The sequence below is a fragment of the Rosa rugosa genome, chromosome 4 (genome assembly GCF_958449725.1).
Source record: "Rosa rugosa chromosome 4, drRosRugo1.1, whole genome shotgun sequence".
Classification (NCBI taxonomy): Eukaryota; Viridiplantae; Streptophyta; class Magnoliopsida; order Rosales; family Rosaceae; genus Rosa; species Rosa rugosa.
The window spans coordinates 9642832-9669628 of record NC_084823.1 but is presented as its reverse complement, the minus strand read 5'-3'; the positions used below and the strand labels follow the sequence as shown (position 1 = coordinate 9669628).

The following is a 26797-nucleotide window of genomic DNA, read 5'->3' as shown; positions in this document are numbered from 1 at the left end:
GTTACATGCAGCAACATCAAGTAAATTGGGAGGGGAGGTTCTACGTGACCGCTTAAGCAAACTGAGATTGATTTCCTCATCCCAAAAGCATCAATTTCTTATTGTCTCGTAACCTCCAAATTTATTTAGTTCTCAATTAATTTGAATAATCAATCTCCAAATGCCATTAAATTCCTGCATATTCTGTTCTTAATCAATTCTCATACACGTCTGTGGGATATAGATGAATCCCGGAGGTTCTACGTGAGACATTTATATACCATTAAAAAAAAGTATTATGGAGTAAGTATCAAGTAATAATTTTCGAAATTGAGTATATACTCTAGAAAATCCCGAACATGGTAGACGCTCTAACCAACTATCACTACTAGGAGGCATGAAGCATAACCAATAGATCTTCGACCAAGAGAAGTCACCGTGCTCTGCACAGAGTACGTACGTTACTTACCACATGCAATCCCACGATGAAGACAATTAGCAAGTAAGCTGCCACTATCATCTACGCATGCATCTAATGCTAGGAGGTGTTAACCATGCTATTAGCTATTCCTAACCATCTGCTCTTCCTAACCAGCAATTTATATGTTGCTGAAGCGTGTCCTACCTTCACTGACGTGGAGTACTTCCCTACCTATCAAGTTGATTACGTTTCTGCCAGTCTATAATAGTTGGCTTTATGTGTTAGCTAGGAAAGTCTCTTCTTCTTCTTCGTTTTGCTTGCTTAAGATACAAACCTCTAAATCCATGGATGCTATGTTATCAGGAGGAAGACCGGCCACATGCATGCATCTACTGCTAGGAGGATGACCCACAACAGGAACGCCAAGCGAACATTGATAAAGTAATTTGGGGTTCACATCCAAAACCAATTGGCAATGGATGGAGTGGCTCAAACCCTTATAAACCCATAGGCAAGGTCCCATTTTTCCCATGTAGAATGTATATATTCTCAACACACCCCCGCACGTGTGGCGAATTTTCAAGCCATACACGTGGACAACTTTTGGGTGATGTGGAGCTCATGTGGCCGTTTGGCATGCACACGTGGATAACCTGCTCTGACACCATGATAAAGTAATTTGGGGTTCACATCCAAAACCAATTGGCAATGGATGGAGTGACCCAAACCCTTATAAACTCATTGGCAAGGTCCCATTTTTCCCATGTGGGATGTATATATTCTTAACAAACATCACAAATTTCAAGACCATTCGTGGAGAATAACTACCAAACTATTATGACGCCACCGTAGTCATGACAAAACTCCACCCTCAAAATGTCGACTCCACAACTCCTAGAATCTAGAAGACAATGGAGCCCGAATGATTTCAGTATATTAAATGATCAAGTTACATGACTCTATATATACAGGTCTGTACAACAGAAGATAAACATATACAAGTGAGAGGACTCTTGTCTAATAAACTAGATAATTACAGAGTGAATCTAGATGAGCTATCAATAAGTAACTGAAAGATAAACTCATATATATCAGTAGATATACATTCTATCTAGGAGACTCCGAGATCACGGACAGCAGACTTGGTGGATAGTGTTGCACTCTGTTCAGAAGTCTTGGAGAGATTAGAGGTGGCAAACGGGCCGGCCCGGCCTGGCCCATTTTAAGCGGGTCTAGTCGTGCTTCGTGCCGTGCTTGGGCCGGCCCATTTATTATCGTGTCGGGCTCGTGCCGGCCCATTTACTTAAACATTAAGCCCGGCCCGGCCCATGGCCCAAGCCCATATCGTGTCGGGCCGTGCTCGTGCCGGGTCAATAACGGGCTGTGCTCGTGCCTACCCACTATAAAGCACGATTTAAAAATCTTAATTTGAACAAATAAAAATTAATTTTATTTAACTATTTAGAAAATTAAAATAAATTAAGTTCTACAACGTTTTTCTTAATCTTAGTTTTTTAAGATTAGATTTCAAATAATTTGTTATATTCCACTATAAGAAAGAAAGAAAAAAAAAACTCAAAATATATTGTTTTTAGTATATTATTGTGAGATTAATCTTTATTAATATAATGAAGATTTAGTATCTATTATTCTTTCCTTCATTCTATAGTTGTATTATTATGAGATTAGTCTTTATTAATAAACATATATTTAATATTTTTTGGACTAATTTTAGTTTACCCCCATGAGGTTAGGGGTCGTCATCATGTTAGTCCCTCTAGTTTCAATTTAATCATGTTAGTCCCTGTACTCTCAAATTTCATCATCCGTGTCCAATTTCTACTATTCCATCCAATTTGGACCGTTAAGTCTGACTTTTGAGGGCTAAAATGGTCATTTCAAGACAAAAAAAAAAACTTAAAAAAAAAAGATGTTTTTTTCTTTTTTTTTTACATTTTATTTCTGTTTTTTTTTTTTGCATTTTTTTTATTTTCTTGTTTTTTTTTTTTTCTTCGCTTATTATTATTATTATTTTTTTATAATTTTTTCTTCAACCTATACACCACAAGTTATAATAGGTTTATAAAAACAAAAAAAAAAATACTCTAGGTGGTTAAAAAGCCGCTCGCTGGTCTACGATATTTGTGGAACATCTCCGATAAAGCGAAGAATTTTAGGATATATCCCCAATAAAGTGAAGAAATATCTGTATTTATTTTTTTAATCATATTTTATAGATATTTCTTCACTTTATTGAGGATATATCCTATTATTCTTCACTTTATAAACCTATTATATTTTATAAATATATTTTACAGATATATCCTAAAATTTTTCGCTTTATCGGAGATATATCACAAATATCGTAGACCAGCGAGCGGCTTTTTAACCACCTAGAGTATTTTTTTTTTGTTTTTATAAACCTATTATAACTTGTGGTGTATAGGTTGAAGAATAAATTATAAAATAATAATAATAAGCGAAGAAAAAGAAAATAAAAAAAATGCAAAAAAAAAAAAAAACAGAAAAAAAGGCAAAAAAAAAAAAAAAAAAAAGTTTTTTTTTTGTCCTGAAATGACCATTTTAGCCCTCAAAAGTCAGACTTAACGGTCCAAATTGGACGGAATAGTAGAAATTGGACACGGATGATGAAATTTGAGAGTACAGGGACTAACATGATTAAATTGAAACTAGAGGGACTAACATGATGACGACCCCTAACCTCAGGGGGGTAAACTGAAATTAGTCCTTAGAAAAAATACTTATGTCAAAACAAGGATATAATGTTTTGTTTCATTATTTTGACAATATAAAAGAAAGCATTGGTGGAATTGTCATGATATTTTAAATAAAAGGTCTCATATTCAAATCTCATCATTGTAGTTTTTTAATATTTTTAGAAACAAAATGAAATTTTGTGTTTGTAACGGGCCGGCCCACAATATGTCGTGCTCAGGCCGTGCCGGGCCGGGCCAATGGGCCAATATTCTTAGGCCCAGCCCGACCCGTTATTCTAACGTGCTCGGGTCGTGCCGAGCCACTAACGGGCTTGGGCCGTGCCGGGCCGCTTTTAAGCGTGCCGGGCCCGTGCTTAGTGGCCCATTTGCCACCTCTAGGAGAGATTAAGCTTTGCTGTTGGACTATGCTTATCATCCCCCCTCAAGCTGAGAGGGCGTCTGCGAACTGTCAGCTTGGACGTCAAGGTAGCAAAGCGAGGCATGGGCAGGCCTTTTTGTAATGATATCAGCAAGCTGATCATCTGTGCATACATAACGAATGGCTAATTCATTACGTATCACATTCTCTCTCACATAATGATAATCAATTTCAACATGTTTCATTCGACCATGAAAGATAGGATTAGATGCAAGAACAATAGAGTTGAGGTTATCACACCAAATACGTGGCAGGGTAAGGAAAACTTTAAGATCACGAAACAAAGACCGCAACCATGAGAGTTCAGCAGTTGTATAAGCAAGCAGTATGTACTCGACTTCAGTGCTAGAGCGAGAGATAGTATTTTGCTTCTTCGAACTCCAGGAAATCAAATTGGGACCAAGAAAAATGCCATAACCACCAGCTGAATAACGATTGTCGGGATCGTCGGCATAGTCTGCATCAGAATAAGCCACTAGTTGCAAGGAACCACGGCGATAGACAAGACCATGATCAAAACTATACTTCAAGTAGCGTAAAATCCTCTTGACGGCTACCTAATGGACAGTAGTAGGCCAATGCATGAACTGACACACTTGATTGACAGCAAAGGAAATGTCAGGACGAGTGATGGTTAAGTATTGCAAGGCTCTAACCACACTCCTATATGTTGAAGGATCAGATAATGGGACACCATCATGTAGACGTATTCTCTTACCACTTGCCATAGGAGAAGCAATAGGCCTAACATTTCCCATTCGCAATTTGGCCAACAGATTAGTGGTGTATTTGGTTTGTGTCAAGTGAAGACCAACGTCACTAGTTGCAGCTTCAATGCCCAAGAAGAAGTTAAGATAGCCAAGATCCTTCATGGAGAACAATTGTCCCAATTTCTTAATAAGTTGCATGATGTGAGTAGAGCTATTTCCAGTCACTAGGATATCATCCACATATATTAATAACACCAAAAACACACCATCTCGATCAAGAATAAAAAGAGAATAATCAGCATGTGACTCAGAAAAACCAAGCACCTCAAAGTAGTCTGAAAAAAGTTTAAACCAAGCACGGGGTGCTTGTTTAAGGCCATACAAAGAACGTTGTAATTTACAAACATGATTAGGAAGATTAGGATCAATAAAACCTGTTGGCTGCTTCATGTAAACATCCTCAGATAAATAACCATGCAAGAAAGCATTTTGTACATCGAGTTGACGAATCGCCTACTGATGATGGACAACCAAGGCAAGAACAACTCAAATAGTCGTGTGTTTTATGACGGGACTAAAGGTTTCAGAATAATCGAAACTTTCTTGTTGATGGAAGCCATTTGCAACTAGACGAGCCTTGAAACTCTCAATAGTACCATCTGCACGACGCTTCACACAAAAAACCCACTTGTTTGGCAAAATATTCATTGCTGGAGAAGGAGGAACTAGCACCCATGTTCCAGAAGAAATCAAGGCATGAAACTCAGATGCCATTGCTGCTTGCCACTCTGGATGTTGCGCAGCCTGTCTATAGGAACTAGGTTCAAGAGTGTGAGTCTGTAAAGTACTATGCATAACATATTTTGGATTAGGTTTGAAAATCCCATGTTGTGAACGAATAATAATACAAGTATCTTCAGTAGATGGTAACATGGACGTACCTTGACCAGATGTAAAAGGAGACACCTCCACATTGGGAGACTGCATAGAGGGAGGAGAGGACAAGGTAGGAGATATAGGTGGTGGAGATGATGAAGGCAATGGAGATGGTGGTGCTGGTAATGGTAAAGGTTGCGGAGGTGGTGATATAGTTGATGGTGGGAGAGAAACTGGAGATGAGATAACAATGGGGTGATCTGTAGGTGAGGACGATCCAGATGCAGGAGAAGTGAGCATGGCCTGTTGGAATGGAAAAGTATGTTCATCGAAAACCACATGCCTTGACACATAAACATGACCAGAAGTAAGATCCAAACAACGATACCCTTAATGATCAAAGGAATATCCTAGAAACAAACAACTCTTAGACTTAAATTGCATTTTGTTTTGGTTAAAATTAAAGGACGCAAGAAAGGGAAGCATGTGCAACCAAACACACGTAGATAGTCATAATCAGGAAGACGCTGAAATAATTTTTCATATGGAGAAGCATGACCCAAAGTACGTGAAGGTAGATGATTAATGAGGAAAATAGCAGTATTAAAAGCATCGACCCAGTGAGACATAGGCATATGAGCATGAGCAAGCATAGTTAAATCAGTTTCAGAAATATGACGATGTTTCCGCTCTGCCAAACCATTTTGTTGGGGTGTTTTGGGACATGAAAAACGTTGGAAGATACCATGAGTTTCCAAATAAGCACGAAATGTATGACTTTTATATTCTCCCCCTTCATCACATTGCAGTACTTTGATTTTGGTAGAAAACAAATTCTCAACATGTTTCTTGAATTTAACAGACATTGAAAAAGCCTCATGCTTAAATTTCATAGGGAACAGCCATGAATAGCGAGAAAAATCATCAATAAATATAATGTAATATTTGAACCCTTGCACAGAAAGATTGAGAGAACACCATACATTTGAATGCACAAGTGCCAAAGGTACATTAGAAATAGACTGACAATTTAAATGGAAGCCTAGAACTTTTCCCTAGAGGACATGAGTGACAAAACGAGTTTTCCAAATGGCCTTGCAAACGCAAGGATTTATTTGACACCAGACGAGACAAAACAGGAGCTGCTGGATGACCAAGCCAAAAGTGCCAGACTTGAGCACACACACGAGTGCCAAAGAATGCAAAAACACCCTTAGATGATGCATGAGATGGAAGTAAGTGAAGCGGGTACAGGCCATTTTCACTCTTGCTGCGGAAAAGGATCTTCCGTGTCCTGAGATCCTGGATAAGAAAGAAATCAGGGAAAAACACAAAGAAATAATTATTGTCTTTGGCAAATTGATACACAGAGATAAGATTTGTAGAGGCGGAGGGACAATGAAGAACATTAGGTAAAGTGAAGGATGAGTGTTTATGAGATAGTGCAGTAGACCCAATATGAAAAATATCCAAACCTGAACCATGGCCAATCCCATTGACATTGTCAGTGCCATTATACTCACGAGGGTTGGTAAGGTTTTGAGCATCAAAGGTGATATGAGCATTAGCTCCAGTGTCCATCCATCATTTAGTATCACCAAAACGAGTAGAAGATGATGCAGCCATTGCAGTAAGACGCTTGGTGGGAACCCTTCCTTCATAAGATAAGTTCATTCTATTAAAGTAGTCAAGAGCAGTATGACCAGCACGCTCCCAAATTTCACAGTGTACACGGTTACCAGTATTAAAAAATGACTCAATAGAGGAGCCATGACCCGGTTGCACTGAGGATGTAGCACTAGAGGAGCCACCACAAGGAGAAAAGGATGAACGTCCATGTCCATTACCATGAGACCAACCATGGCCGCCACGACCCATTGCTAGGAAATACACGACCCCGGAAAGATCCATGAAGTCGAGAAGCAAGGAATGCAGTGGTACCGATATTAACATCACCAGAAAGAGATTGAGTGGCCATACAACCTTCAGCACTCAACAATAAAGCCTCCAAGGCCTCATAAGAAATGGGAGTATCACGTGCTTGAGCAGAGCTAACAGTCATCTCAAAGGCAGGTCCAACATTATTCATCACAATAGAGACAAGATCATTATCATCAATTGGACCACCAGCTAAGGCAAGACTATCAGCAATAAAATTTGACTTATCAAGGTAATCAGAAATGGAGAGATCTCCCCTTATTGTTTTCAGCAATTCACCACGCAACTGAAGGATGCGGTTTTGCGAGGAAGAAGCATAGCACTTCTCTAAAGCCACCCATGTGACACGAGCTGACGTTGAGCGAGCAATCGTTAAACAGTACGGCTGGAGTCAGCGAGATATTAATCCAACTGAGGATGAACTGGTGTTTTTTTTATCCAAGCATCATATTCAGGATTGACAGTGTCGGTAAGCTTGCCTTCTTTATCCTTCAAGAAGCATAGAGGACAGGAGTTAGAGCCATCCACAAACCCCATAAGGTTGCGACTCTTCAGTGTTGGGGCCATCTGGGCAATACACAGAGGATAGTTAGAACGGTCCAGTTTGATAGACAGCATGCTGGAGACATTCTGGGCAACGTTCAGTGGATGAGGAAGATGACGAAGCACGAATTGTGGAACCCATTGAACTCGAATAGGATCAGGAAAAAAAATGTGTTTGTCGATTAGACTTTAGAGCTCTGGTACCATAAAAGACAATGGAGCTAGAATGATTTCAGTATATTAAATGATCAAGTTACATGACTCTATATATAGAGGTCTGTACATAAGAAGATAAACATATACAAATAAGAGGACTCTTGTCTAACAAACTAGATAATTACAAAGTGAATCTAGATGAGCTATCAACAAGTAACAGAAAGATAAACTCATATATATCAGTAGATATACATTCTATCTAGGAGACTCCAAGATCACGGACAGCAGACTTGGTGGATAATGTTGCACTCTGTTTAGGAGTCTTGGAGAGATTAAGCTTTGTTGTTGGACTATGCTTATTAGAATCACCATAGCCACCGCTTCAACCATTCAAATCACTACCATACTACTAAGGAGAACAAAGCACAACAGTCATCAGAAAGGGTTACCCTCTCAATACTTGCAAAAGTTGTATAGACAGCTAAACACCCAGCTAGTATGAAGGTTCCTCGTGATCATGGGGCATCAGACCTGTTCCTCAAATTCAATAAGACTCATCAAAGGCACCATCAAATGTAATGCAACACCATCCCAGTAGTGAGCAAGACAACCATGCTTATGTCCGAGGTTCTCTCAATAGCCGCATGAGCTCAACGGTATGTATACAACCAAGCTGAAGCCTGAAAATCCAGCTCTATTGGACTGTTCTGATTCTCTTCCTAACAAAACAAAACATAAGAAACTAGCTCTTACTCATCTCACTTGATTAATATGATCAAATTATAAAACTTTTGTAGTTCTCAATAAAAATGGATCTTCTTTTATGCAGTGACACTGAAGTGACCAAATACTTATTAAATGATCTAAACTCTTAATATTTATACTTAGAATTTTTTAATAAATAAAAAGTCAATTTAATGTTATCAAATCGTCCATTCATGTTGGTGCAAGTGCACGTCGGGTCGTCGGTGCTCTAAATCTTCTCATTTGTGTTGCCTTTCATATTCACAACAAATCACCCAAAATAAAAACACAAAGAATATAACAAAGCCACCAGCGGAGGGAAAAAGAACCTTAGGTGAGAAAACGCAAAGTAAGAGTCTTTCCTGCCTGGCAGCTCGCCCTCACGGCGTTGTTGTCGGACCTGCCAAAGGGGACTTTTTGTCCATTAGAATGTGGCCCAGTTGAAGTAGAGGTTGCAGGGCAAGGGCGCTGCAAACCAAGGCTCCAAGAGGTTTCGACGGTGAAAGGATGCGGTGGGAAGATAGCAGAAAGGCGAGGCAGTCATTGTCTTGCCCTAGGGAGGAGCGTGAAGGGCCTGGTAGGTGTTTCGAGATTCTGTTGCGGGCTCAGAGGTCGTCAGATGGTAACGACCACGTGGTGGCAGAGCCGCGTTTCACTGTGTTGAGATCATATCAGTTGATCCTGATCTGGTTTGGGTATCTTGGCTCCAATCTGAGGAAGGGTGATGCAGCTAATTAGAGTGAGGTAGACGGTGGTAGTCTGGCTGCCGGTGGTGGGACGACATGGGAGGAGCAGACAAGTTTGGGGTGTTTTGGTCTCTATAATCTGGTATAGAGGCTTGGGCCTGATATGTTTTGGGTCTGGGCTTTGGGTCTAGATCCATATTACTTTTCCCTTTTGTTTTATTATTTTTTACTTTTAATTGGACGTGGCTTTATGCCGATAATAAGTCATTACCACTTATTGGTAGGGCGACGTGGGCTTTGTCCCAGTATACACACTCAATGTGCTTTGTCTGGGCTAGAGAGGCGGTGAACTATTTGTTTGATCACATGGACGCAACTTCCTAGTGACAGGACGAAATTGAGGGTCGCCGGATTTATTTCCGTGCAGCAACATAGTGGGAAAACTGTGCTATTTGTAATGATTCTTCTTTGTGATAGAGTTATCTTTCCAGTATGTCACTGCTATGTCAAAGCAAATGGAGTAGTCATTCTTGCACTCTTTGCTAATTGGTGCTTATTAGAATACATACATTTTGTAGAGAGTCTTGGTATTATTTCTGGATTTTCTCTTTATGCTTATTGTAATCAGGGGTTTAGGCTCTACGTCCCCCCTGTATATATTCTGCAATTTCATTAATCAACACTTGAGGACAGCCGCACCAGCTCCTCTAAAAAAAAAAAAAAAAAAAACCAAAGAAGATGAAGATACCAAAATGATCCAATGGCTTAACCCAATTTTTTTTCTCTTTCTTCATTTGTTACTCTGAAACATATAGAAAATAATATAGCCAAAGTATTTATGTACAAATAATACATTCGGGGATGATTGATATCAAGGATCAATTCTCTGAGATGAAGTGTACACAATAAATACTGGGTATAAAACAATGAATACTCATAAATGCAAACGTATCTCTAGTGAAATATTAATTTAAAGTCATTAAGGTTGATTGTATTTAGGACTATCATTGGGTCGTGTCGGATCAAAGTATTTGTCGTGTCGCAAGAGACAATCCCAAACTCAACCCATTTAATAATCGTGTCAAAAATTTAAACCCAAATCCAACCTATTTATTAAACGGGTTACCCATTTCCAACCCGCTTAACCCATTTAATAAATAGCTAGGTTGTGTCGTGTTAGACAAAATGACCCATTTAAGGGTTAACAATGCGATCTCTTTAACTAAAAAAATGCATAAATTGATCAAATTCACTAAAAACTCTACAAGACGAAGAATATAAATAATTATATATAATTCATAAATAATTAAATCGAATAATTATAAAGTAAAATATTTTAAATTGTCTAATCCTATGATCAAATACTCCTAACTTCCAAAATTTCAAGATGAAGTATAACATAATCAGGTTATACGGGTTCAATTCGTGTTGGCGGGTTTACCCATGGCCGACCAATTTTTTAAATGGGTCATGACTGCTTGACCCATGACCGATCTGCTTTTTAATCTTACGGGTTCAACCTACTTAATTTCGTGCGGGTTTCGAGTCGTGTTATTGGATCGTGTTGGAATTGACAGCCCTAATTGTATTGACAAACTTGTTCACCGATGACTCAAACAAAATTAATATTATTAATTTTATATGCAATTACATCTATTTGAAGTACTTACAATCTCTTTTTCCACAAAAAGAGAGAGAGAGAGAGAGAGAGAGAGAGAGAGAGAGAGAGGTACTTACAATCTCTTAGAGCAAGTTCACCGGGCTTTCTTATGCCCGGGCACCACGTCAAAAGCAGCAGCTGGGTCACCATTTTTGAACTATTCATGCTTCCACCGGTGTTGGGGCAAGACCACAGTGGGAGGCCCAGGACACGATCTCGGGTAGGAGGGTGACTGAGCCCGTGACCCAAGAGGCCAGGCTGGCCCAAAAAGAAGAAGCTCGGGGAGACGCGTCGTGGGCAGGAATTGAAGGCCACTCTCTTGTTTTCTAGCGGCGACAAAGATAGCAGGCGCGTTGCAGCCGTTTTTTTGTCATTTAGTGGCGTGATGCGGCGACGTGGCGTGTAGCCGTTGGGCTACTTTGTAGATTTGAATGCAACGGTCCACAGATCTGGACCGTTGCTTATGATAATGAAATGGATCTGACGGCTATAAATCAACATTTGCAGAGGTTAAAAAAAAAAAAAAAACCTTTAGATTACAACGGTAACAAAAAAAAATATAACCAAAATTTTCTATAAATACCTTACCTCCTATTTTACTTCTCACACCAAAAAAATCATCTTTCTTCCTCAAAATTTTTTGTTCCTTCTCCTCATAGCTTTCATACTCTACAATTTTTTTATTCCAATATGAGAGTACGAGGCAATACGATTGTCCAACCAGTATCAGATCCAAGTATTGACTGGACACGTTGGCAGACTAATGAAGACATTCAATTGTGCAAGTCTTGGAGGGCTGTTAGCCAAGATCCGGCAAAGGGTACGGATCGAAGGAAAGATGATCTATGGATAGAGGTACGCCAACACTATGCCGAACATTGGGATGGATATGTCCGATCATTGCAAGCTTTTCAAGGGAGGTGGAAAACCTTGAAAGTCGAACTTTATGCTTGGCATTGTGCGTTAAGGCAAGCGAAACGTTGGTACAAGAGTGGTGCGAATATGATTCATGAGGTATGAATTTGTAGTGTAACACGAATATTAATTTTTATGATTCTTTTAGTGTATATTAAAATTTAATTAGTTGATACATCTTACTTTAAATTATTAGTTGAAATATTTTGTTGATAATTATACTTTAAATTATTAGTTGATATATTAAAATTTAGTTGATAATTATACTTCAAATTAGTACTTCATAATCATACTTTAGACTTCAATTTATTTTAATTATACATTATACTCACCTTATACTTAAAGTTAGTAGGTGATGTAGGTGGATTTAAATAGTTGATCCATTGTACCTCGTTTATATTTGTACTAATAGATTTATATTTTTTTTGTTTAAATTAAATAGCGACGTCAAGCACAAGATTTGTGGAGAGCTGCGATGACCAAATCGAAAGGAAAACAAAAAAAAGGTGATTTCATTAGTTTAGAATGTTACGAGATTGTTAAGGGGTTTCAACAATTAATTAGTGACATTCCAAGCCATTCCTCTTCGGCTGGAGGAACTGAACGGATGCACACACAACAATTCGTTCCTGATTCTCATGTCCAGTTGGACATAGATGCAGATGAGGTAAATGTCAATGCAACTCCCAATCCTTTGGTGAGGCCTCAAGGAAAGAAGGCTGCCAAAGAAGCTATTCGGAAAGGAAAGAAAGCATCTAATGATTCCAGTCCTCTGACAGCCGCTGTGGAGACTATAGCAACCAACCAAACATCAATGATGTTTGCCAAGGAGAAACGTGATGAGGAATATGCTCGACATCTCCGTGACCAACAACAACGAGATTATATACGCTTGCAATTGGATATTCAAGACAGGGAATTCAAAATTCAAGAGAGGGAAGAGCGTATTATGGAGATGGACACAAGTAAGATGACGCCAACCAAAAAGAATTACTGGCAAAGAAAACAAAAAAAAAATTGCGGAGAAAGAAGATGAAAATGCAACTTGTGGATCTAACATCCCACAACCACCATTCATCGGTGGATATTATCCACCACCTCCTTTCCCCGGTGGTTATCCACAACCACCATTCCCCGATGGGTATTATCCACAATCTCATTTCCCCGGTGGTTTTCCACAACTAACATTCACCGGTGGCTTCTCACAAACACCATTCACCGGTGGCTATCCACAACCACCATTCACCGGTGGAGTCCCTTCCCCACCTTTCTCTTCGGGTGAATCCACCAACCCCAACCATATGGATGACCCCACAAACACAAATTGGATTCCTAATGAAGATGAGGATTAGGAAAATTAGGGAGTTATATATTTTGGCAAGAAGTCGTATTGTTATGATTCCAATGCTTGATTTTTCACTTATGTAATATTAGATTGATGAAATGAAAATTTATTTGAATAATACCCTTACAAATGAAAAGCTAAATGAAACCACACAAACATAATTAAAAACATAAAAACTAAATGAAAACCACACAAACATAATTAAAATCATAAAAACTAAATGAAAACACACACAAATAGAAGATCTAGATACGCCTGTTGCCTTGAAATTCCCAAAAGTGTTGAATGAGGTCTTCCTGAAGGTTGGAGTGACTGTGCTCAGATCTAATTTGTTGGTAGCGGTCCATGAATCCGTCCATATGATGAGCATCTCTACCAACAGGATCAAAGTCTCTACCGATTGGTCCCTCCCATACCTCAGCAATCCTGGGCCTCATATTGTTATCCTCCTCATCATCGGACTCCAACTCATCATCGCTGTCTTCAGGTCGTTGATTCTCGACAATCATGTTGTGTAATATAATACAAGTCAACATGATGTATCGAAGGTCCTCTTTATGCCACCCACGAGCAGCTCCTCTAACAATACCAAACCGTGACTGTAATATACCAAAACATCTTTCTACATCCTTCCTATACCCCTCTTGAGCCTTTGCAAACTCGATTTCCTTGGGGCGTGTAGGATTTCGAACAGTTTTCAAGAAAGTCGCCCATCGAGGATAAATACCGTCAGCGAGATAATACCCTAAACTGTGAAATCTGTTGTTAACTTGGAATTGGATCAGAGGTGCTCTACCGGCGGTAAGCTCATCAAACAACGGAGACTTGGCCAAGACGTTGAGGTCGTTGCATGCCTCGGGCATTCCAAAGAATGCGTGCCAAATCCTGGTGTCGTAAGATGCGACTGCTTCCAGGATGATAGTGGGGATCTGTTTCCTACCACTATATTCTCCAGCCCAACCTGTCGGACAATTCTTCCATTGCCAATGCATACAGTCGATGCTCCCAATCATTCCTGGAAAACCTCTCCTCTCAACTTTGGCAAGAAGTCATCTGAGGTCGGCATCAGTAGGAGCGCAGAGGTATTCTGCTGAGTAAAGATCAACAATTCCTCGTGTAAAGTGCTGAAGGGCTGCGACGGAGGTGGATTTCGCCATCCGACAATACGCAGCACATTGATCTGCCCCTACACAGTAAGCAAGCATTCGCAAGGCAGCTGTCATCTTCTGCTCCGGAAGCAGTCCAACTTTGCCGGTAGCATCTGACCTTTGAACAAAGTAATGATCATACTGGAAAAGGTCAGTAGATATACGGTTGAAGAGATTGAGACTCATCCTGTAACGTGTTCGGAACTCCCAATCTTTGAACACTGGCTGGTCGACAAAGTAGTCAGCTAACATACCTTTGCCCCTTTCTTCTCTAAGTCGTTCCTCATTTGGTGCACCACCCGGATGAAAACCGCGCCCTCGGTGTTGGTTTCCATATTCTTCTGCGACTGCAGCGATGACAATGGCGTTGGTGGCCATCATCTCTTCATCATCTTCATCCTGAGACCGTCGAATTTGATCCCACAAATTGTTCATTGAAACGAAGGAAATTTAGGAAATATGTAATGCTAGAGATATGAAAAGGGTGAAGGTTTGTTAAGCTCGGATGGTGTGTGTATGTAGTGAAAACATCATGTCTATTTATTGAAATTTTTCACACATAAAAATGTCGGTTGGTTATCACTCACTCATTTCAAAAAACTTGTCGGTGGTGTGCATGTGATAAAAGTGTCGGTGGAGTTTTAAATTTTTTCACACTTTTCAAAAAACTTGTCGGTGGTGTGCATGTGATAAAAGTGTCGGTGGAGTTAAAAAAAATTTCACACTTTTCAAAAACTTTGTCGCTGACACACATGTGATAAAAGTGTCGGTGGAGTTTAAAAAAAAAAAAAAAAAAGTGTCGGTGGACATATAATTTGTCTACCAATAAAATTTTCTTTGGTTGCATTTTCAAATTGTTTATCAATACTATTTATTTACATTATACATTTCTCATTTTTCAAAAAAAAATTAATAAAATATTTGATGAACAGTAACTAACTGATGACCCTGACCCAACGGGTGGAAGCAAAGATCCAGTGACAGTGAATAGTTTCCTGCCCTGGTGACCCAACGGGTGAACTTGCTCTTAGTATTTCCAGGACAAAACTCTAAAGAACAAAATACAACTGAATCTGAATACCTCGCAATACATGCTTATAACAAATTACAGACCCATCCTCGAGGTGACTATAATAGTGTCAAAACAAGAATTCCCGTTTTAAGGACATATGCATGAGGCAGTGCTCACCTCTTTCTCAATTCGTAATCTTATTAATAACTATCAGCAACAGTAATTAAAAGTCGCTTTGCCCAACATCTTTAATTTGAGTTCAAGGACCCTCGTTCCAAAACACCTCCCGGCCTAGTTCAAAAGCTTCAAACAAAAAGTCTCATTGAGACTGGAAAGCTGATATGCGGTGCTTCCCAAAACGCTATAAGTGGTTCAGTGGACATAGCAGAGGCCCAAGCAGTGCTTGTTGGCATTAATCTAGCTGTGGAAAGCCATTTGAAGAAGGTAAGAGTCCAATCCGACTCACGTGTAGTAATAGAAGAACTCAATCTTACTACAGCCCACAGGAATTGGAAAATTTTTCCTATAATTGAAGAAATCCACAGAAGAAGCAGGATTTTCGAAGATGTTACCTGGGAATGGATTCCCCGAGAAGCGAACACGGCTGCGCACACTGCAGCCTCGCTTGCCAAGTCGAGGGTGGGTCTGAATAGATGGGTCGACCGACCACTACCATCGTTGTCTCTTGTCCTCAGAAACGATGGCCTCCCGTGCCCGCCGGTGCCGGAGGGATAGGCGACTCCTGTCGTGGTTCTATAGTTTTTGTAGGATTTCTTTCTCTCACTATTCCTTCCTGGTTTAGTTTTGAAAAGAGATCTTTTCCTTTCTAGATGTATTAACAGCTTCAGTTTTTTACTGGGCTCTGTGGGCTTTTGCCCGTTTTAATGAATATTCATTAGTCCAAAAAAAAAAGCCATAACCTGAATTCGGGTCATTGTTCTTCGTTGCACAGTTGCACTGCATCGTTCTTAATTCTCTGCATGTACAACTTACTGATATACACCCAGTATTCTGCTATTAGCAATAAAATTTCTCGCCCATGATAAGCACAATGAGAAATCAAATTCTTCACATAATCACTTTTTCAAGAATACAGTTAATTAACAGCAATATGAACCAAAACTAAATGATAGTAAGAGAGAAGACGGGAAAAAAACACTAAATTAAAGTCCACCAATGCATTTCTTCTTTGTCATTGTTTTTAGGGAACTTAGTAAAACTGCTATATATATAAACTCCTAAATCCCCCCTTGTATTCAGTTTCATTAATCAAGGCTTGAGGGTAGCCGTACAAGCCCTTTATTCTAAAAAAAAACTCCTAAATCCCACCAGATACATTCATACTGTGTAATCGAAAATGAGAAGAAAGATATATGAACCAACCTGAAGACAATTCAGAGTATATATAGATTAGTACTGTTGGAGTTTCGGGATTTGAAAGTCGAGATTATTGAATAATTAATGATAAAGAAAGAAGATGGCCTTGGGTTGTATGTGCTATTAACGACTGAAATGATCATAAGAAGTTAAAATATGGGCGTGCTTGTGTTTGAAAAACGAATCTAATGGCTAATAAACCAACTTTTCTTTTTCTTGATTTGTTACTACCAAAACATATATAACATTCCGATCAAAAAAAAAAAAACATATATAACATGAATATGAGAAGTTATTGAGAAATTTCAATTGTAATCGAAGTAGAAAACGAGTGTGTAGTATTAATATATAGTCTAGTTAATCAAGGTTTAATGAAGCCATTTCAAAACATCTTTCTATAGTTGGATTCAGTTGGTGTTTTTAGCTTCTTTTATTCAAGAGGTTACAAACAATCCTCAAAATTTGGGTCATTCGACATTTTTGTGTCAAATATTTTAAAATTATCACATTGATACCTCAAAATTAACCTCCAACATACTTTTAATACTCTCCGTTAATAGCACCATTAACTCTTCTTTTTTGCTAATATTATTTTCACCTTGCCTTCTTTCTCTCTCCCTGCCACAAAACTCATCACTTTCTTATTTGAGTTAATTAGTCACCAATCACTAACTAAAAAAAAGAAGAAGGTTTGCTTAGAATAACTACTAATTATCTAACCAGAGAGAGGGAAAGACAAAAATACCTTTGATAAATAGATGAGTTAAAGGAGGATATTAAAAGCATGTTGGAAATTAATTTTGAGGTACTAATGTACGTGATAGTTTTAGAATGTTAAGAATCAAAATATCGAATGACCCAAACTCAGGAACTGTTTGTGATAAAAAAAAATTAAAAAAAACTCTTTATTCAATAAATGTTTTTGAAAAAAAAAATATTATGAATAATGTCCAAACTGTTTAAGTAAATTCAGAATATGTGTCTGACCCAAACTCTAGGTTACTTGTGCAAATTGTAATAGGGTTACACTTAGAGATAATCTCGGAGAATTTTAGTAGCAATCTATTCATTGTACGATTATGTTTCCATGTACAACTCTGATTCTATGCTTGTAATCCTCTATATAAAAAGACCTCTATTATCAATGAAAGCACGACTCAATTCTCTCCCAATTTCAGTTTTCCTAAAACACGTTATCAGCACGAAGCCCTAACCCTGAAATCTCAAAAACCAAAAATCCTAAAACCCTAAATCACCGCTCTTAGCCCGCGCTAGCCTTCTTCCTGCTGTGCATCGCCACGTCCCACCACCGCGCCACCATCCCACGCACTGCCACAGAGTGCCACAGTGCGCCACACCGCTGCCACAACGTGCTACAGTGCTCCACACCGCTGCCACAGTGCGCTACACAGCTAGCTACCACAACGCACCACACTGCTCCACACAGCTGCCACACTGCGGCACACCACTGCCACACCGCTGCCACACTGGAAACCCTAATTAGTGGTATGTTTTAAAGTTCCCGTTTTTAGAGTTTTTGTTCCTTTTCTCTTCTTTTTCTTTGGGGACTTGCAACCTTCCTTCTTCTACCTCCCTTTCTTCTTCATAGGGGAGACCTAATTAAGCCGAATTGTGGGGGTTCGTGCTATCTCCAAGCTTAGAGCTTGTTGAGATCTCCAAACTTAGAGTTTGTAGAGAATTTATGATCCACCACTTACGTCATTGTTTTGATCTAATCCAATACCTCTTGGAATAGAATTTCTTGGGAGCGATTACCCTCAGAAATTCCTAATTTCTTGGAAGCGATTAGGCTAAGAAATTTCTATTATTTTCGTGGTAGTTTTTTCCGCTCCGAAACTAACCCTTTTTCCTTGTTCTCTTTTCAGGGTGAGTAACCTGAACAAATTGGACTTTGCTCCATTGGGAATAACTAGCTCTGGATATCACAAGTGGGTCATGATGTCCACCAGCATCTCAAGGCCGAAGGAATCCTGGATACGATTCTTGAGCCTAGCCAGGACATGGTAACTGTTGAGCAAGCTCAAGCTTTGGAAGCAAATAGAGCAACCTTGGAGGCAAATAAGGCAAAAGCCATCATCCTAATAACTCGTCATATGGATGATTCTCTTCAGTATGAGTATATGAATGAAGAAGACCCCAGAACACTGTGGGTCTCACTTGAAGAGAGATTTGGCAACGTCTGTGACTCCCTGCTGTGCGCTTCCTGATCTAGAAGTGAGATGGCATAGCCTACACTTATGTGATTTCAAGACTGTTCTTGACTACAACTCGGAAGCACTTCACATTAAATCCTTAATGAAATTATGTGGAAAAGATATCACAAATGCGATGTTAATTGAGAGGACTCTCTCTACCTTCCCTGTCCTTACGTTGATGGTTGCTAAGAACTATCGAATTGATGTTACTGCATGACAGATCACAAGGTTTCATGAGCTCATTGGAGCTATGAATGTTGCTGAAAAGCATGACAATATCCTAGTGAAGAACTATAATTTGAGGCCCGTGGGAACATAACATATTCCGGAGTATAGTCACGCCCCCAAGGGAGGGCGCCAAGAGTGAAACCCTAAATATAGGGACATTTCTAGACGCGCTGGTCTTATTCTAGCTCTAATGAGGAAGGTAACCGCCAAAATAAGCGAACACAAAACCGAAAAGGTCAACGTGGAAAGAGAGAGGGAGGCAACGCCTTTGGCCATGTTAGTGGCGCCACCAACACTAAGAACCATCCAAATGTCGCTTTCAAAGTGCATCAATCAATGAAGTCTGAGCACAGAGATGTATGTTCCCGATGTGGATTATCCGGTCAATGGGCACACATTTGTAGAGCTCGTGAAGATTTTGTCACCGCCTACAAAGCATATTATGAAGCAAGAGAAGCTCACTACGTGGAACAAGAAGATCAAGAAGGTGATCTAGAGTGAAGGGCTGAAGACTTCAAATCTAGCTGGGATCAATAGGTCGCCAATTCTGTTTAAGTCTTTATTTTTTCAAGAGATGTAATGGGCAATTGCCTTATATTTTTTACTAAATGCCATTGGTTTAGTTTCTCTTCAAACTAGGCTCATCCAAAGTGAGTATGATGTCTAGGAAGGTTTTGAGATAAGTGGTACTTAAGCGAGCTTTGCACCACCGACATCTCTCTACTCACCTGGTCATATTTTGGAGTTACCGAAAGAAGTTAAACGACTACCATTGTTTTGTATTATCTAGTACTTGGATTAGATTCTCTTAATGGTTAAGAAACAATGATATACTCCGTTGGCTTATGACACTATGTCAAAAAGGCCTTCAGACGACAGAACTGTTCTGTCGTCTGAACGAACAAAAATGTGTCGTCTAGTACGATGTCGTGTCTTGGGCGTATCGAACGACAGAAGAGTTCTGTCGTCTGAATTTTCAGACGACATAAAAAATGTGTCGTCTGATGAGTTTTGCATTTTGGGAACATTGTGATCTGTTTCTTTAAAAGCATTCAAACAACGGTTTTGTATTGTCTGATAAACAAAACAATGACATATTTTTTGAAATACTATTCTGTGAAGCATATTGCAAGACTTATTTGTGTGGTCTGAATGCCCTTAAATAAGAAATATGAACACTTAAAGGTTGTGCTAATTTACTTTACACGACAATTATATGTGGTCGTAAAGTGTATCAGAGAACAATTAAGTGTCGTTCTATAGTTGATTTGTATGACATTTAAGTGTTGTGTGAAAGATTTTTCAATTATACATATGTGATGTTGGGAAATGGTTTAGACAATAGATTTCTGTTATGTCAATCTCATTACGACGACAATTTACTGTCGTTTGAGATTATTTAGACGACAAATTTTTGTGGTCTGAATATAACAAGGACCACTAATAGTACGTGTTTTATATTGTCTGTAATCAGGTCCAATCACACTTATTTGTTGTTGTTATACACTTTAGCCAATACTTTCAACTAACTTATGTTGTTGTTTTGCCTTTCAGACTACAATTTTCTGTTGTCCCATTGTCAAAAAGACAATAGACTTCTTATTGGTTTTTGTGTTATTTTTGTGCAGCTGCAACCACACGTTTTGGTGTGCCTTTGTTGTAACTTGCAATTTGAAATAACACATATTACTAGTCTCCTGTTACAATTGGTATGCATGCATCTGGAAATTAAAATTACCCGTTCATGAAACCATAAAATCCACATCCAAAAGCATTCATTGCAATTCCACTAATCCATCATTGTCTCATGTACACAAACCTAATCATGAGCATCAGTTCAAAATAGTAGATATGGGCCAATTTGAATCTGCAAACAAGTCCACATTCTTAATGAAGGAAGAATTTCTACTAGACACAAGTTAAATATAGGAACTAGCTAGCTGTACTACTATATTACACCTGGTGGCTTCCCTTGGGGATCACATAATCTCCATAATTGTCCCTTGACAGCTTCCTACACAGAAGCATGCATGATTATCACCAAAATAGGGGAGAAACAAACATAACATGTTAAAAGGAAATCTCAATTAAGATGCCAGTCTTGTAGAAATGAACTAATATAACATGACCACGCATACTTGGGGTACTCATGTGCTTAGATGAGAAGATATTTTCATGTAATAGTTGCCTATTTTAGTTTCTTATATAGAAATAAACAAATTCATAACAAAAATGTTTTGAAACTTGGCATAAATTACTGGATACTAATGGTTATAATGGCCAGGACTCATATCCAATGGTCAAAACAAGAACAAATGTAGATGTTCACTCAAGAGAGAGATTTTATGTGTGCATATGTCAAACATCTCAGACCGATTGAAAATGGATGATACCTGAAGAACTCCCTTGGTTGTGAAGTCAAATGTAGCTGATAGCTGTCCTGTGCCATCAATCCAACTTATTATCCGCTGTCTGTGGCTATCTGCACAAGTGGAGTCCACGTAAACAACATAAGCACTTCTAATAATGGCAAAACGAGAGAGAGAGAGAGAGAGAGAGAGAGTACTTGTTAGGATGATCACACAATCTTGTTTTGCCGGTATAGATTATGTCTTGAAGCTGGATCGAGTCCAGTGCTAGGCTCATCCATATAAACAATCTACATAGAGTTTGCAAATGAATGCAGTAAATAGGATATCAAGAAATTTACACGTCCAGGAAAATTGTCACACAGCTAGAGCAGCTAAAAAGTGATCAGCATATTAAGGATAACTTGAGAAGTATTACAAAATGGTCCAAAAGGATGACACCCAGCTGCCCATAGCCAATTCACGTCTGGCCTTTCATGTACATGAGAAGCCTTCTCATATGGTGCACTCAACCCTGCCACAGCAGAAGCAATCCCTGCCAATATATAGCACTGGATCTGAGATGGTTGGGCATGCCCTCTTTGGATAACAGAATGCAAAATCGCAACATGAATTTAGCAATGAATCAATTGCTGTAATGGCTTCTTGAAAAGTTAAAAATAACACATATCCTAATGTCACTACAAAGATAATCTGAAAGCTATACTTGTGCATATTTTCATGAATATCAAAACAGTAAATTAATAGATGGACTTGGCAGAATTGTATTGATAGCCAACCTTGAATAAACATAAAAACCAAACATGAAAATGACAAACAAAAGAAAGCAATCAACAGACACTAGAAAGAATATATAGATAGAATAGTCTATCACAAAGAATATTTACCTGAATACTAATAAATATAGTACGTATACGCCTCTATCCCAATTCCTCAAAATTTTAAAGTTCTCCAAATTTATGAAAGATGAACAGGACTATGAGAAACATCTAAAAACTTCAAGAGGACAAATATTACAAAATCCTTACATTTGAAAAGAAGTAATATGAAACATCAAAGATAGCACATTATTAACAAAAGACATCCTGGTCAAAGCAAATGACATGCTCACCTTATAAGGTACTAATTAATACTAGCTGAATATTGTAAATCATTGTCTACTGATTTAGTGTCCTAGCCTCGGCAATCCTCCCAGAATCTTCTGACTTAACTCATTCATTCGACATCAACCTCTTCTCATTCAAAGAAGCTTGTCACATGAAAAAGACCAAGTAGCTCAATGAAAAGCAATACCGACACAAGCCACAACCAAACCTGACCCTAGAACAAGTATTTGTTTGCATTTAATTTATGCCCAGTGAAGTATAGCTCAAAGATGAACAAATAGGAAATAGGCAAAAATCACGAGTTAAAGCTTATCCACCATTTTAACAAACAATACAGATCATGATTGCAAAGCAGTAAATTATTAATAAAGGTCATTCGCGACGGGAACATTGCCGTCGCAAGGTGTGAATTATTAACCTGTATTCTAAAGTATTATACTATATAACTATGCAAGTCTAATGACTTTTACTCATTTGTTTACTTCTACGTGCCAATTATGAAGTATATGTACTAATCTGTACATTTCTGTCTCTCTGTGCATGTGCAAGTGAATTGGTTATACTCAAAATTTAGCACAATCAATTGACCCTATCGATCCATACACAAAAGCCATATTCTCTGTCAACTATCAATAATATGCATTATTGTGTGTACTGATATGACTAATATGCATTATCAGTAATATGCATTATTGTGTATAATAAAAAAAAAAACAGTATAAAGATGGTTTACAGATTTCATGAATAAACTGTGACTCAAAATTAATTAATCTACAACTTTCATTGTGGATAGTTTAAGCATAATTAGCTGTCAATTGTTTGACATCATTTAACATTTTTATTAACTCCTTTAGATTAGATAGAATTCACTTGTACATTTTCATTTGGTAAATAACAGCTTAGTAGTTCTACCTCTATATCTACCCGAGGAATTCTAAAAGACAGGATTACTAATATGTAGCCTACTTACCACAAAGCCTTTATTATCAATAACTTTAATCTCTCATTGATTGTTGGACATGGACATCAAATGCATGTAGACTATTAAAAGTAAAAGTAATAGAATAACATGGAATTGAGAAGAACTTTAACTCTTTGTCATGTTAACTCTTTGTCCCCCCTGAAGATTGTAATTGAAGGCAGAAATAAAACAAATTGGATATTCATAAATCAAAGCAGGAACACAAATTATAAGAACTTTCACTTATGTACATGAGAATAAAAGTTACCGGATTGTTCCTCAAATCCAGTATGTATGAATGTACACCCTGACTCTTCATTTCCTTGATAGCATTTTCCATATCAGCTGCAGCAGTCTGTTGGAGTGTATATACAGAATTACTCTAATCAGATCCTTGTTCAGCCAATGTATGACAATAATCTCATAGTTTTAGTAAAACTATTCTATAGAAAATGCATTTTATTTTTGCTATTTCAAGATAAAAGTGACTATAATAATGACCTGAGAGAAGGCTGACAGCTTCACATAACCCGTCTTTGTTAAATGTCCATCTGGGGTTCTATGAGGGATGGTTGCAGTTGAAATTGGGGAAACCTTAATGAACTCCTGAGGTAATTTCACCTTCAACCAGATGTGTCATATTTTCATATCAGTATACTGAAAAGCATTGTGAAATTAAATGAATGCTTTGCTTGATACTGCTGATCTTAAAATATTTAAGTTGTCTGTGCGGTCACAAAGCAACCAAATGCATTACATAATGAATATAGCCTACAGAAATGCCAGCATAATGAACGATCGAGTACCTCTCTTATACTAGCATCACTTCCCAAATCATTGCCCTAAACAACAGAACGTGAAAAATTAGTTGGCTGAAACAATTTGGAATTTCTGGCCATAGTCTACAGGATTAGTATATAGCTCACAAATTCTAATTTCTGCTGCAACTCAGAAATAAAGGGAATTGATGATTACACTGTGAACTTTTACTGTAACAGTTGTTCCAACTCGGCCTCTAAGCTTCTGTACTGCTGCTTCAGTGTCAACACCATGCATTAAACTTCTCACCTGAAGTGATACACACATTATTTGAAACTAATATTCGACAAGTTAGTTATAATGTATTGCAGCAGAAACTAATATTAAATTAGGCCATGGAGAAACATAATTTTGCAACACATTGTCATAATTAAGGACTATCCTACAATGCAGAAAGTAGTTAAAGTTTGATTTAATCAAAAGAAAATTTTAGTGGGTTTGAAGAAGCAGAACAATGTAGCAGGTAGTCCGGTAGAAAGAACTTTTGAGAAATGGAACTTATTTAAGTTCAAGAATCTGGGAGCATTAGTTTTATGAATCAATGCTACTTTGTCTTGAGAGAGCTCATGCCACAAGGTTTTATTTTTTTTTATGGAATTTGAATTTTGACCAACTAAACAATGTAATAATGTTAGGATTCAAGTACCAAAAGTTATAGGAATACCAGCCCTTTCCAGCCTTATAAAAACAAAAAATAAAAACAGAAAAAAAGAAAAGGAAGAAGCCAAATACTAGATCTGTGGCTTACGTTAATTTCAACCAACTCATCTCCCTCATGAATACCAGCACGAGCAGCTGGGCTACCGTCTACACAAGACATAACAACCTGCAATTTCCAATCAAATTTATATACATGAGCATGTGCTCATGTATACATTTCTTTCTCCTACTCGAAATACTGCTCACTACAAGTAACAATGCTTAATATTTGCTTGTTCCTTCGTGAGCATAGATAACAAAAGGAAAATAATAAAAACAAAGAAAGGTTCTTTTTGTATGATCTCACTAACCAGATGACCTGTTCTTGGTTCAGTACCTATGAAAAGGCCAACTCCTTGTAGATTTCCATTGCTTCCAATTCGAAAACTTTGATATTCCTACAAGTAAAAGGCATAATAAGCTTGCCATTCAAGGACATATCACAACTGAACTAACTCTGTGAATTGAAATTGTATTGTAATTGGCAGGTTAATCAACATGACACTGACAAAGCAGAGAGAAAACTAATTGTAATACCTTTGGACTAATAAGGTGTCATTCTGGATCTGCATAAGCGCAGCCTCTTGGACCTCTTCTCGCAAACATTATTGCACTAACACGTCTGCAGATGACAAAAGCCGCAATAGGGGAAAACGTCAAAGACATTCATTAAACATTTAGAACCATTAACCATATTCATTCAACACCAAAGTAAGGTTTAAGCAGAAATTGTATAACAACTCTCAAAATTGTTCACTGACCTAGCAATCAAACAGAATCCATATTGAAATCAAAACCAGAATTTCAATATTTCAATCAAAATCGAAATTACGTGAACTTACCCCAAAAACTAAGTATCGATCCCAACCCTATACCCAAGTCCCTCATCTTCTCCTTGGCTCAAAACGCAGTTATCCAAAACGCAGGTCCTCTTCCTCCTCACAGCAAAACCGAACAATACCCCTACAAAATCGAAACCCAATTGAATTCAAAACCAACCACAGCAAAAAGATTGAAACCCATATCAATCCAAACCCAACCGCAACAAAAACCCCAATCAAAACAAAAAAAAATAGGAATCTGGGAAACAATACCTTCGATAGCCAAGCTTTCAAGATTGATCCAAACGAAACGCGAACTGACTTCTTCTCCCGCTCTCTCGATTCCAACAGTATCGCCTTCCACTGCTCCAGTCTAATTCGAGGAGAAAGGGTCGGTGCCGTCGACCTTCGAGGATAGAGGGAGATGGCTTGTGCCGGCGACCGTCCAGGAGAGAGAGAGAGAGAGAGAGAGAGAGAGAGAGAGACGACGATGAGTCACTAAGTGATTGACTTTGAATTCATGGAGAGACCAAGACAAGAGTCACTGAATGCCGCCGTTTCGCCGCCATCGACAGTGAAGGAGGCTGAGAGTCAGAGAGAGAGAGAGAGGTTTGGGTTTTCAGTAAATAAAACACCTCATTTTGACGAGGATAAGAGGAAAAGTAAAATCCAATCACCCCAAATAGAAGAAAAACCTAATCGAAATCAAACTTTAAATTGAAACTAAGAAGGAGAGACTAAGAAGAAGAATCGAGAGAGCGAGAAGACGAAGGAGAGAGTGAGAATCGAGTTCTGAGAGAGCTGAGTGAGAATGAGAGAGGCTGGTTTTTGAGGTTTTCAGTTTCGCGAGTTCTAGGTCGAGCTGATCGAGTGAGAAGGACAGAAAATGACTTAATTGCGAGAGATCGATTT

The 26797-nt window shown here is 38.4% G+C and overlaps 3 protein-coding genes across 7 annotated transcripts; all 3 read right to left on the bottom strand.

Moving 5' to 3' along the window:
- Nucleotides 1–13374: 13374 nt before the first annotated feature.
- On the bottom strand, nucleotides 13375–14142 carry LOC133744300 (uncharacterized). The gene has a single exon (XM_062172435.1). It carries the CDS (start codon nucleotides 14140–14142, stop codon nucleotides 13375–13377), a length of 768 nt encoding a protein of 255 aa, XP_062028419.1.
- A 36-nt stretch (nucleotides 14143–14178) lies between these two features.
- LOC133744299 (uncharacterized) lies at nucleotides 14179–14712 on the bottom strand. Its single transcript, XM_062172434.1, has one exon. It carries the CDS (start codon nucleotides 14710–14712, stop codon nucleotides 14179–14181), a length of 534 nt encoding a protein of 177 aa, XP_062028418.1.
- Nucleotides 14713–21880: 7168 nt separating this feature from the next.
- On the bottom strand, nucleotides 21881–26590 carry LOC133706395 (carboxyl-terminal-processing peptidase 3, chloroplastic-like). 5 transcript variants are annotated; one of them, XM_062131929.1, is made up of 10 exons: nucleotides 26159–26590; nucleotides 25907–26027; nucleotides 25602–25686; nucleotides 25376–25462; nucleotides 25114–25191; nucleotides 24522–24614; nucleotides 24353–24388; nucleotides 24048–24167; nucleotides 23815–23901; nucleotides 21881–22014 (listed from the first exon to the last, which is right to left on the bottom strand). In XM_062131929.1, exons 5-10 carry the CDS (start codon nucleotides 25183–25185, stop codon nucleotides 21988–21990), a joined length of 435 nt encoding a protein of 144 aa, XP_061987913.1. In that variant the 5' UTR covers nucleotides 25186–25191; nucleotides 25376–25462; nucleotides 25602–25686; nucleotides 25907–26027; nucleotides 26159–26590; the 3' UTR covers nucleotides 21881–21987. The 5 variants fall into 5 exon arrangements, with proteins under 5 accessions (XP_061987913.1, XP_061987910.1, XP_061987912.1 ...); XM_062131926.1 differs by lacking the exon at nucleotides 21881–22014 and adding an exon at nucleotides 22168–22799; XM_062131928.1 differs by lacking the exon at nucleotides 21881–22014 and adding an exon at nucleotides 22168–22799 and having other exon boundaries at nucleotides 25114–25270; nucleotides 25402–25462.
- Nucleotides 26591–26797: the final 207 nt, after the last annotated feature.